Source organism: Pseudophryne corroboree, chromosome 1 (assembly GCF_028390025.1).
Source record: "Pseudophryne corroboree isolate aPseCor3 chromosome 1, aPseCor3.hap2, whole genome shotgun sequence".
Lineage (NCBI taxonomy): Eukaryota > Metazoa > Chordata > Amphibia > Anura > Myobatrachidae > Pseudophryne > Pseudophryne corroboree.
The window spans coordinates 693,100,483-693,113,434 of record NC_086444.1 but is presented as its reverse complement, the minus strand read 5'-3'; the positions used below and the strand labels follow the sequence as shown (position 1 = coordinate 693,113,434).

General features: G+C 41.4%; 1 protein-coding gene across 1 annotated transcript; it reads left to right on the top strand.

The window, feature by feature from the left end:
• Positions 1-988: 988 nt before the first annotated feature.
• On the top strand, positions 989-11,646 carry AMH (anti-Mullerian hormone). Its single transcript, XM_063914787.1, has 5 exons — positions 989-1,653; positions 1,811-1,980; positions 2,463-2,583; positions 7,839-8,001; positions 8,717-11,646. The coding sequence occupies exons 1-5, from the start codon at positions 1,245-1,247 to the stop codon at positions 9,609-9,611; spliced, it is 1,758 nt and encodes a 585-aa protein (XP_063770857.1). The 5' UTR covers positions 989-1,244; the 3' UTR covers positions 9,612-11,646.
• Positions 11,647-12,952: the final 1,306 nt, after the last annotated feature.

The following is a 12,952-nucleotide window of genomic DNA, read 5'->3' as shown; positions in this document are numbered from 1 at the left end:
GACCACCCATTTTAGTGAAGCCATGCCCCTCATCGGGAGCACGCACACATTTGTGTTTTCTATATCTATTCGTAGGGGGGGGGGGGGGGGCGCATTTTTAAATCTCACACTGGGAGGCCAAATTGGCTATAAACAGCCCTGGCCATATTCAGGAAAAGTATAACGAATGGTGACACCTACACCTGTGATGGAGGGGACACTACACATACACAGTATATTGACACAGTTTTGATTGTCAGGGCAACATAACTTAGCAGTGGACACTTATATTATGACCAAGGAATAATGGAAGCAGACAAGTCATTCCAATCAATCAGTACACCGAGGCCAGATGGCACTCCTGTGCCAATGTATGCAAATATATGTCTGATAAAATGCCCCAACAATTAAATTTCTTTCAAGAGGGATATATCACAAACTTCAAGTTTAGTGAACTCTCATATTGAGTTTACATATAAACTTTGTATGTACTGTATATCTTAGCACAGTCTAAATAATATATTACACCCACTACCAAATACAAGTCTCATTATTACACATAAAATATCTATACATAAAAAAGATAACATTTGTTTTTAGGTGACTATGCTACAGTAAGAATTCATTGCTTTAGGTCAGCAGAACGAAGCCAACACTTGGATTCAAGGTGGGGTGACAATCAATATGTTGGATCATTGCTCCACAGTCAGTCTGTAGAACAATGTTATTCAGATGCACCCAAGGCTGAAATAGGTTTCTAATTATACAGATACTTCTGAAATCGCCCTCATACTGTAAATAACTGTATGATATCCCTGCTTCCCGTTTACTATGATGCCAAAAAAGAACACAGAATTTTACTCTTGTAGATGAAGTTTCAATAGAGTAATTGTTATCCTATGTTCAAGGACAAGGTACATTAGATTCTTTCACAGGAGCAGAGTTCTAAAAATACTCTGCTAGGGATCCCATTCCATCTGCTTAAGCGCACACACATGGGATAATATACATCCCACAGGTTGTTCAAGGTTTAAGTTGTGTCCATAACACCAGAGCTTGCCTCCCTTCTGCACAAGTTTTGGCAGCATCTCTTTTCTCATCCAGGGGTGTGACAGAACCATTGCTCTAGGAGACACTTGGCTTTCTAATTGGGAGAGCAGTCTGTTCCAAAAGATGTCTTTGAACCAGTACATTTTTGACCAAACAGGCTTAAAGTAGTGTTGTTACTTAGGTCTCTTCCACTACCTTTGTATATACGTGCAATAATGGAGGTTTTCAGGGTTGGCTGGTGGCTTTTGTTTCCATTCCTTTGCCAAACATTACCCAGTGATGTTGCAGAGAGAGAGAGAGAATTTGCCACAGTAGACCAGAAGAGACATGTGCTGTCAGCAGAAGAGGTCCACGCTGTTCAGCATGGGAAGAGTCACAGTGAGGGGTCAGCCTGTGATGTCAGGGCAGGGGCAAGCTGGGGCAACCTGGAGACTCATGGACTTCTGAGACAGTATGAGACTGGTTTTCTGGATTCAGTTAAACAAGATTTATATGATCATCAAGCATTGTTTGGGGTGTGCCCAGGCGATACGCATTCTGAGAACATGGTAGCTATGACAAAACTTGCACGATTTATCACAGAACCTCAAGGGAAGCAGTTTGTGTTCCTGCATCTAGAGAAAGGTGAGTTTGAATGTCTTCTTCTCAGCGAGAGTCATTTTCATCATTCCTAGGTAACATTTTGTAGCATAACAAATTTCTGTTACGCTCCATTACCACAGACTATTCTCTTCTTCTGTTTTATTAACAATAATAAATGACCCTTTTTCCTGACCCACAGTGGAGTGGGAGAGTGGGGCCAGCATGCAGTTCCATGGTACTGTGCAGCAACATGTCTCCCCCCTCCTTCAGCACCTGCACCTACTCCTAGCTGTCTTTTATCCAGATACACAGATACCCACTCCAGCATCCAAGGTCATAATCTCAGGGGAAGCTATCACACAAGGACAGGTAAGTTGGTATAATTAAATAATCATTTTATTACAGAGTTACCTGTAGGATATGAGCAAAATTAGGAGATAATGTGCACTTTGTTGTTATTTTAGGCTCATTCCATTGTAACTAATGTGATAGATGGTGATTTATAATAAGCATTATTTTTTTTTATATGGGAACTATGGATTAACTAAAGTAAAACACATTTATCAGTTCATATTTTTTTACTTTATTTGTCAATACTTATTAGTCCATTCTGCTATAGAGAACAATAAGCAATAAATATGTTGCACACTAAGACAATCCAGATTCAATAAATATAAATCACTTCAGTAAATGAAATAGAGACAAAAAAAACCCAATAGAATATAAATACAACATGTATACTTGCTGCCTAGGTCTTAAGCATCAATAGAGATGGCTGGTGAAATTAAAGTCCTTAGTCATTTTTTATTCAAGTTGTACAGCAAGTCTTGATGAAGGCATTCTGTCTATAGGTCGTCTGCTTGTCATCGGAGACCCGCTATCTTGTCGTCAGACTGAGTGGGGCCGTTAGGACCATTGAGACAGGAGACTTGCGACTCCATGCGTCATTTCATATGAAACACTATTCCAATGGTAAGAAGATAAAGGCACAAACAGTCACAATAAGGGCTGCTTTCAGTCTCTATGGAAATTAACCTATTTATACATAATAAGGATCACAATCTTGATTTATTTAAGGCAGTTTGTAAATAATCCAATTCACAGTTGCCATTACCTGTATATGCCTGCACTTGGGCTGTGCTGTCCTGCCCTTGCTTGCACGCATATCACTTCTGTATATTCTTTTTCTTAATGCTTAAAAGAAAATGAGGATCTATTGTTTGAAGCTCTCCATGCTGTCCGCCTTTCAGTATTTATTAGAATGTGAAACAAATGTATTTTCCCATAGGGATGCATGAGGTGGATTGTCCATTATAATGTTATCATGATATAATGTTTGTTGACTGTTTAATATTTTCAGAGATTTCTCAACCAGCCAGACATGTGATAATGTTGAATAATCTGAATTAACAGTATGTTGCAGTCCACACATAAAATACCTCGTAATAAAATGCTGAAGATTCTCAAATGTTTTCTTATCTTCGAAATTAGTTTATGAATGTATTCCACAATATAAGCACATCTTAAACACTTTAATTCAATGATTCTTTTGTAATATAGCTTCAGATCAATACAATGAGAAAAAAAAATCACAAATTCATGATCTATCATTTTTAAAATGAGCCTTAAAGATAGACTAGACATTATATCCCTTTAATCAGGAACACCGTACACGGTTTCTGTGGCTGATTACACCAGGTGACATGTAGGCTGGAATTTACCCAGCCACAGAACCGGTTTCCTGAATGAATGGATTATTATGGCAAGCCTATTTAAAGAGCATCTGTCTTCTACAAACAGCTGAGGCTGCCTTTTTAATGGCTAAAACCAATATTAATGAGATTCTAGCCAATCAATACAATATAAACTAGTGGCATCGCTGGGAATGTTAAAAGGGATGCCCTAACTTTTACCTGCCATTCCATGTAGCAAGTAAATGCCCTTAATTCAACTATATTGATGAGGACTGAATATATTTAGCGGTCTATGTAGTACATTTTGGAGAGAGATAAAGTACCAGCCAGTCAGCTTCTAACTGCCATGTTACAGGCTGTGGTTGAAAAATGACAGGAGCAGGTTGGTTGGTACTTTATCTCAGTCCATTTTATCTCTCTCCAAAGCTTAGTACATAGATTCCTTTCTTGCAATGACCTGGAGGTACAGGTCTCTGTATAGATGGTATAAAATAGGTCCTGTATTATACATAAGTCACTAGAATGCTTGGTGTAATGTATCAGTCTCTAGAATATTTTTTATATTGAATAATAATCAGATGTAGATTTGTTTGATTTCATTTTTTTCACATAACAATGGTTCTTCATGTATTCCATTGGCTATATAAAACTATACTGCTAGAAGATCCTAGACCATTGGTTTGTGTTTGCCCCCAGGCCAACAGTTGTCAGCTACATGAGTTTTAACGTCTGAGTCAAAAAAACAAAAAAAAACAACAACACTAAAACATCACTTCATTCTCAGTTGTTCGCACAAATTGACTCTCTACTTATACAAAGAACAGAATCCGGTTTTCCTGTCCTATTTTTGTTATTTGATACATGAAATAGACTAGTTCTAATGTTATAAGTACATGTGGATATGTTCTACTTACTCACTCCTTTCTTGGATTTGCGTTAAATATATTTTTTTATATTTTTATTCTTCTTACATACAGGTGTATTTATTTTGAAATCCATTTAAACAATCTAGTTGTACACAATGGACTCCTATCCATTACCTCCGAAGTCAAGAGACAGCCCCTGTAGTGCAAGAGATAGGTTTGGTTTTAAGGTCAGTTATAGCTAGGCTACCCAGGTTCTGTGGCTGGCTGACTTCAAGCCTGCATTTCACCTGGTTTTATTCAGCCACAGAAACTGTGTAATTCATGAGTGTACCGGTTTAACCACTTGCATGGCATAGTTGCATCAGATGCGACCATGCTAGCAAGTGCTTTATCTGACCTGGTCGCACAGGATGCGACCAGTCAGATAAACTGTGTTCGGTCAGCACGACAGAACCCCCCCTCCCCAGTGGCTGCAGACAATAGCAGCCGCTGGGGAAGTGTAAATTATCCCCACCAAACCTCCCCTGCGTACCTGGAGGCTGTCCCGGCTTTCAGTGCCGTAACTAGCTATGTGCGAGAGGGGCATTGCACACAGCGCAATGCGCTGTGAGGCGGAAAAAATCACCCGCCGCATAGCTAGTTACGGCACTGCTTCTGTGGAGAGAACTGCTAGTGTGGGTGCTCCCATCCTCTCTCCCCCCGCCCTCTGCACCACTGCTGCTCCAGCGTGTGGACGACTGGAGGCGTCACCCGGCAGCAGCTGATCTTGAGGGGAGGAGGCTGAGGCACTAAACATGCTCTTCAGTAATCCCTTCTCCCCTCAGCTGCGCTACTCAGCGCCAGGCGTGACATCACCATGCACGCCCGGGGCAGCCAGCCAGGAAGCCTCTTCCTCTGCCAGCTTTCGGCACCTGACACGGGGAGCTGCAGCCACGAAAGAGCCGAGGAAGACATGGAACAGGGACCCTACACCAGCGCCTGTCAGTGCTGGACTCATCCATCCAGGAGTCGGACTTACACCAGCGCACACCACCACCACAGGTTAGGGACAGATAGGGACTTATTAAAGACCCCCTTCCCCCGCATTCCTATCACCCCCTAAACCTCCCCCATGTTCCTCTCACTTGCTCCCCCATTTTTTTCACTCACTCTCTCCCTAAACCTCCCCCTGCGTTCCTCACCTGCTCTTTCCCTAAACCTCCCCCTGCGTTCCTCTCACCTGCTCTCTCCCTAAGCCCACCCCCCGCGTTCCTCTCACCTGCTCTCTCCCTAACCCTCCCCCCGCGTGGTCCTCACCTGCTCTAACCCTCGCTCTCCCCTGCTCTAACACTGCCAAATGTGTAAAAAGGGGCAATCTGCCTGTCTAATGTATAAAAAGGTGACGCTGTCTGCCGTAATGTGTAAAAAGGGGACGCTGTCCGCCGTAATGTGTAAAAAGGAGGCGCTGTCTGCCGTAATGTGTAAAAAGGAGGCGCTGTCTGCCGTAATGTGTAAAAAGGGGACGCTGTCTGCCGTAATGTGTAAAAAGGGCACGCTGTCCGCCGTAATGTGTAAAAAGGAGGCGCTGTCTGCCGTAATGTGTAAAAAGGGGACGCTGTCTGCCGTAATGTGTAAAAAGGGCACCCTGTCCGCCGTAATGTGTAAAAAGGAGGCGCTGTCTGCTGTAATGTGTAAAAAGGAGGCGCTGTCTGCTGTAATGTGTAAAAAGGAGGCGCTGTCTGCCGTAATGTGTAAAAAGGGGACGCTGTCTGCCGTAATGTGTAAAAAGGGGATGCTGTCTGCCGTAATGTGTAAAAAGGGCACGCTGTCTGCCGTAATGTGTAAAAAGGGCACGCTGTCCGCCATAATGTGTAAAAAGGGCACGCTGTCTGCCGTAATGTGTAAAAAGGGGATGCTGTCTGCCGTAATGTGTAAAAAGGGCACGCTGTCCGCCGTAATGTGTAAAAAGGAGGCGCTGTCTGCTGTAATGTGTAAAAAGGAGGCACTGTCTGCCGTAATGTGTAAAAAGGGGACGCTGTCTGCCGTAATGTGTAAAAAGGGGACGCTGTCTACCGTAATGTGTAAAAAGGGGCTCTACCTGGTGTCGTGGCGCTACTGAGCGGCGTAATTTGAATAATGGAGACTACTGTGCACCATTATGAATTGGTATTATTTTGTGGCCACACCCCTTTCCCGTGAAGCAACGCCCCTATATGTTTTGTGCGCGCCCACGGCACGCACTGCCGCCGGTTTATGTTAAGGGGGGGCGCCGATGCCATTTCTTGCACACAGCGCTAAAATGTCTAGTTACGGCACTAACGGCTTTCAAAATGAAAGCCATGATCGTCGCGATGTTTCTGTTGTTCCGATGGTCACGATGTTCCCGATCAATGTTTCAATGTTTGGGGGGAAATATTTTTTAAACTAAAATAATTTTGGATAGCGTTAATTTCATGTTCTTCACCTAATTCACTTATTTAAAAAAAAAACAATTTCTGAGCGTTTTTTTGGGGGGGAAATTTTCAGTTAAGTGGTTAAGGGATAGTATGGTAAGCCTAGCTACAGTATAGCCCAGTTTTAAATATCCCACACCATGTGAGATGGAAGATGGAAATGATGTAGAACAGTGGTTCTCAAACTCAGTTCTCAGGACCCCACACAGTGCATGTTTTGCAGGTAACCCAGCAAGTGCACAGGTGTATTAATTATTCACTGACACGTTTTAAAAGGTCCACAGGTGGAGCAAATTATTTCACTTGTGATTCTGTGAGGAGACCTGCAAAACATGCAGTGTGTGGGGTCCTGAGGACCGAGTTTGAGAACCTGTGATGTAGAACACACACCGCAGTATCCTTTTATACTATGCTAACGTAGGGGTCTATTCATAAAGCAGTGAAAAGTGTGGAGAAGTTGCTCATGGCAACCAATCAGCATTGACGTAACATGTATAATTTGCATACTATACAATTGTACGGAGCCGCTGATTGGTTGCCATGGGCAATTTCTCCCCAGGATCACTTTTGCACTCTTTTCACTGCTTCATGAATAGACCCCAGCGAAATTCAGTTAGGATTTCCAATAAGATGAACAAGTTTAAATAACCATTGTACCTATATAATGATACAGATGGTGTATCAGCATGGATTAGAAGACATGTACAATAATCAAGAAAACATATTTTGAACTAATTTGATTAGAGTGTGCTTCAGTTAGGGTTGGACACATTTTTCAGAAAAAAATGCCCTTATGACATAGGAGTGTGAATTACGCACTTATACTGAGACAAACACATATTGGTGAACACACACCGTTGACAGGCAATGTACAATATCTCTTGATTTCTTAGTTTAAAGTGGAGTAATTTAAGACAGAGAACCCAAACACCATCCTCAAAGCACCCCAGCAGTCCGGGTTTTAAGGATATCCATGCTTAGGCACAGGTAACTTAATTATTACCTCAGTTGTTTTGTTTATTCCATATGTGCACAAGCAGGGATATCATTAAAATATGGCCTGCTGGGGTGCCTTGAGGGCTGCATTTGGGAACCAATGATTTTAGACATATATTTTCATTATCTGACTTTTGAAGTTATGTACAGAGTGTATTCTGTCTGCTCAATGCTGAATATCACTACTGATCAGAGTTGCTTTCTTCCCGGCTTTTCTCATTTCTGCCTCTCATGGACAGGACTTGCTCTTTCAACTGCAGAAGCTGCCAGGCACCTATTTACTATGGATAAAAAGTGCTTCACTAAGATCACACCAGTCCTAATTATGGTTGTAGGCCACAGTGTCCAGACTGGAGGTTATCCCCCCATCTTACAACCCGATCAGAATATATCAGTGTCCAGGTGTGTTTTTACCTTTATTACCTCTTTTAAGTGTAAATGTTAAAACTATACATTAGCTATATGTATGCTATATATGTGGGGTTCTGTACAAGCTGATTTGTATGAATGACCATTTTTGTCCGTTTTTGGCATTTCAGAGCAAATGGTTGATAGTCAACTGCCCCCATACATCAGCAGATTTTTTTCCAATTATCCAACTTGTTGGATGGTTGGACATATAATCATCATGTGTGTGGCCGGGAGGCTGTCAATTTACCTACAATCAAAATACCAACGGACAAAATACCAACAACCATTGACAGACGGTCAAAATCCCGACATGGTCAAAATCCCAACATTTAAAATACCGACAAGGTCATAATACCAACATTTAAAATATTGACAGGTCAAAAAGTCATGGCGTGTCAGGTTGCGACTATTCGCAGCTGTTGATCGCGCCTTTAATTCCTAAGAGCAGTGTTGCAGCATGCCGCATCACAGTACGATGAGCATGGCTACATCTGTATTAACTGTAATGTTGAAGTTATTGTTGTCACATTTGTCCTGTAAAAACCTTCATTCTCTTGGTGACAAAACACAGAATATAATTAATTTTGTGAATAAACATGTAGGAGGAGGAAACAGCTTCTTTATCATACTTAATTGACCTTTTTTTAATATATATTGTTTTGCCACTACCTTGAAAAAGTTAACGTGCACATTTGTATGTTTACAGTGTTCAAGACCTCCAAGCTATGGTTACTTACAAGAAGAAGGATGAGTTTCTGGAAACCCTGTCCCATTTGTCGACACTTCTGATGACTTCTCATGCTAAAGCATCTTCCACTGTCCGTCTACCCCTTGATCCTAATGATGAAAGTGCTGGAGACCTTCGCCCCCAACTTTTAAATGTTACAGAATTGGAGGCTTTGGAATGGATGATAGAGTCTCAAGAGCCCCTAGTTTTCCTGTTTTTACCAGGAAGCAAAAGCCTACTAGCCCATAGAATTCAAGGAAGATTGAATGGAACATTGCTACAGAGGATCACAGAAAAGACGCAAGAGGTACTGGAAGACATGAAAGAGGTTTTTTCAACTGCTGATCATGTCCAAGTCCTGAAAAAACTCTTACGTTCATGTCATGGTCATGTGAATGTTAGCTTTGTGCCCATGGAAGAGGAGAAAACTCTGCAGTTGGTAGAAAATCAGCATAGGAAACTGCATTCTCTGATGCTTCTTAAAACTTTACAAACGATTCATTCTAATTGGCAAGACCGCAAGAAGCTATCCCGACAGAACCGGGGAGCAGGCCTTAAACCTCACTGCCGCCTTCAAGAGCTAACCATCAACTTGAAGCCACATCCAGAGTATAAGGACATACATTTCCCAGAGGAAATCAATATCAACAACTGTGTGGGACCTTGTCGCTTCCCGCAGACCACTCAAAATGACTATCAGGCCCATGTTATTTTGCTCATCCAGTTGCAGGAAAGAAGACAGTCTGGTCTTGACCGTCCTCCTTGCTGTGTCCCTGTTCGATATCAAGAACAATGGCTTATGGTGGCACATGAAAATGGTATTAAGCTTCACCTTTATCCCAACATGGTTGCCAAAGAGTGTGGCTGCAGATAGGCGTTTAGGTAGTTATATCACATTAAGTGACACTAAATATTATCTTTAAAGGCTGAAGATCTAATGTTTGAGACTACAAACATGCTATCTCCAAGGACGTGCCAGACCAATGCCGAGGCACTCAGACAAGTGGTTCTTTACTATGTAGAACGCTACCTTAATATAATATACTCCTCACAACACTCCTCCTGTACAGCATATAGTTTGTAGCTAACAGAGTACTTAGGGGGAGATGTATCAAACTTTCTAAAGAGGACAAGTAGAGAAGTTGCCCATAGCAACCAGCTTCTAGCTATCATTTCTCAAGTACAGGCTATAAAATGGAAGCTAAAAGCTGATTGGTTGATATGGGAAAGTTATCCATCTGCCCTCTTTAGAAGGCTTGAGACATCTTACTTAGGAGGAGATGTATCAAACCTTAGAGATGTAAAGTACCAACCAATCTGCTCCTAGCTGTCATTTTACAAACACTGCCTGTAATGTGGCAGTAAGGAGCTGATTGGCTGGTACTTTATTTTTCTCCAAGCTTTGCTAAATCTGCCTCATAGAAAGTCTTTTTAAAAGACGTCTACTGAAGAGGACTGGACAGATGGTAATACAAGGTGAGAGCAGCAGCATATATGCTCCTTCCAGCTCCTGGATTCCAGTAAGGAATAGAGAGTTTGGTTGGAGGCCTATTTGCCTAATGTATACAAACAGTTTCATTGTTGTTGTAAATCCTATCTATATCTCCTTTATTTATGTTTCTGCTAGCTTAAGCAAACTTTTTATATGTAATGCTGGGTACACACTAGACGACGGGCAAACAATGCAATGTCAGCGATTTCTCTTGAACTCCTAGACAAACAATATAGTGCATAAACACTGTGCAGCAGAGCTGGATTAAGGCTTCGGGGAGCCCGGGGTACTTAAGACAGTGGGGCCCTAAAATCTAAAATTAAAATCATAACGTCTTCAATCACTACAAAGAAAATTACAATGAGGTGGTAAATTTGAAAGAATCTTTCAGATAGGGAGCACACACACACACACACACACACACACACACATATATATATATATATATATATATATATATAATATTCTTTATATGTATTTTATCTATAAATATATATATATATATTTATACACACACACACACACACACACACACACACACACACACACATATATATATATATATATATATATATATATATACATAGTTACACACATACACCGTTTATATATATATATATATATATATATATATATGTATGTATGTATGTATGTATGTATGTATGTATGTATGTGTGTGTGTGCTAACCCAGAACCTAATACAGCTAGCCCTTCTGTGTTTTTTACTCTGCTGCTCGTAGGCTCTAATTTATAATAGGGGTGATGGCTTGGGGCAGGCTGGCTCCACACGCTGTCCTCCTTGTTTCCTGCAGCCTGCGCGCCAAGCCGATGACTGAGCCGCAGGCTGCTGCTCCACAGATTATTAGACATCTGAGCCGTTTCTCAGCTGTCCTTCCTGTACACACTCCCTGCGTGCGGCGCCAGCCTTTTAATGCAGCGGGGAGCCGTGAGCCGCCAGGGAACAGTCAAAGCTCAGCTGCCCTGCATGTGGAGCCGCCGCGCCAGCTCCAGGGAGCCAGGAGCGCAGCACCACAGATCGGACTAGAGATCCTATCTGTGGCGGCGCGGGCGCTTTTAAAAGGAGGCCCTCCTCTTAATCCGGCTCTGCTGTGCAGTCTTTCGTGTGTTGTTTGGTAGTTTGGTCCTTAACGATATATCAGGTATATATGTAGGTAGTGCATACACACTGCACAATTTGCTAAACATCATTAACAACATCCTCAGATTGAGCAACATGTAGGGCCAGCCAAAAGACACAATGAACGACTCACGGGAGTGCACAATACTGCATGCACACTGGACGATAACTACAAATTGTCCAAAAAAATCGTCTAGTGTTTACTCAGCTTAAGACTTGGAGGTTGATTTCCACGACAGCTTTGTATAATAAATAAATAAATAAATATTTAACAGACAAGTTATTCCTGTTATGCTCATTCCTTATCAGGTCTTACAGCTGTTGGCAAACAATGACTGCACTGTCCCCCCTGTATTCACCAGTCTAAAGTGATATAACATAATACAGTGCTATCCCCCTGGTTCAGAGCAATAACTATGACTTTGCAAAGTTATTGTACAAATACCATGCTGGAATGTTTTATGAAATACTTCCAGTATATATTTGAATTAAGTATGTATTCGTTTGCTAAGTTTTTGAAATATAATAAAGTAGTTTTTTTATTGTTGACAACCTCAACTGTCTTTAGTGACCTTCTAACATAACCCATTCCATCTAGTAGAACGCTGTGGGACCATACTCTGCTCTCAGTCATCCCACTTATTTCCATTCTGCAGTTACCTCAATGGAACTAGTCATTACCCAACTAAAGTATAAAAACACATTTTCAAATAAGTAATTCTACCTAGGAAGCTACAATATGTGGCACGCCCCATAGGCCAGCTCTTTGTGTGGCTACCAATGAAAACAGCCTGTTTTCTACTTTGTATTAATTTCCAACTGACGGTCTAAAAATATTTTTTTTACTGAAATATGTGAATCTTAAAATAGACACAAGGCACAGAAGTACAGTGATGGGTCCATATATGAAACCAAATAGCTGCCAGTTGCTTCACTTTCCTCCATATTGTCCCACAGCCAGCAGCTTTGTTGGCCATCTCTCATAGATCATGGCTCTTGTGCAGTACTTGTATTAATCATTCATTGCCCATACGATTACTTTATTTTATAACACCATAGTTGCCAGCATTTTTAAATAAGTTGCCATTCATTTACTAAACTTGGCTATAAACAGTTGTGATACATTGTACAATCTTCTCCCAAAACAATGTTACAATGGTTCCCAAACTTTCTCATATCACGCCACCCTAGAGCATCAGAATTTTTTTCACAGCACCCCCTAGAATAAATTTTTTTTTATTGATACATATAAAATTAATTAAATTGGGCCTACCTGTCATCCTTAGGGGTCTATTCATAAAGCAATTAAAAGTGTGGAGAAGTGAGCCGGTGGAGAAGTTGCCCATGGCAACCAATCAGCTGCTCTGTATTATTTTCTAGTATGCAAATTCTGAATGTTACTTCAGTGCTGATTGGTTGCCAAGGGCAACTTCTCCACTAGCTCACCTCTCCACACTTTTCAATGCTTCATGAATAGACCCCTTAGGTTCAGTTATTTGGTGGTGTACAGTTGTGATTTTGAGTGACCACATAGTTTATGATTGGTAGCCACCAGCACTGGTTTTGTCTATCACATTGACCATAA

Coding starts and splice junctions, on each gene's coding strand:
- AMH (XM_063914787.1), top strand. CDS start 1,245: ATGGAGGTTTTCAGGGTTGGCTGGTGGCTTTTGTTTCCATTCCTTTGC. Junction 1,981..2,462: donor AAGCTATCACACAAGGACAG/GTAAGTTGGTAT, acceptor TTCTGTCTATAG/GTCGTCTGCTTGTCATCGGA. Junction 8,002..8,716: donor CAGAATATATCAGTGTCCAG/GTGTGTTTTTAC, acceptor GTATGTTTACAG/TGTTCAAGACCTCCAAGCTA.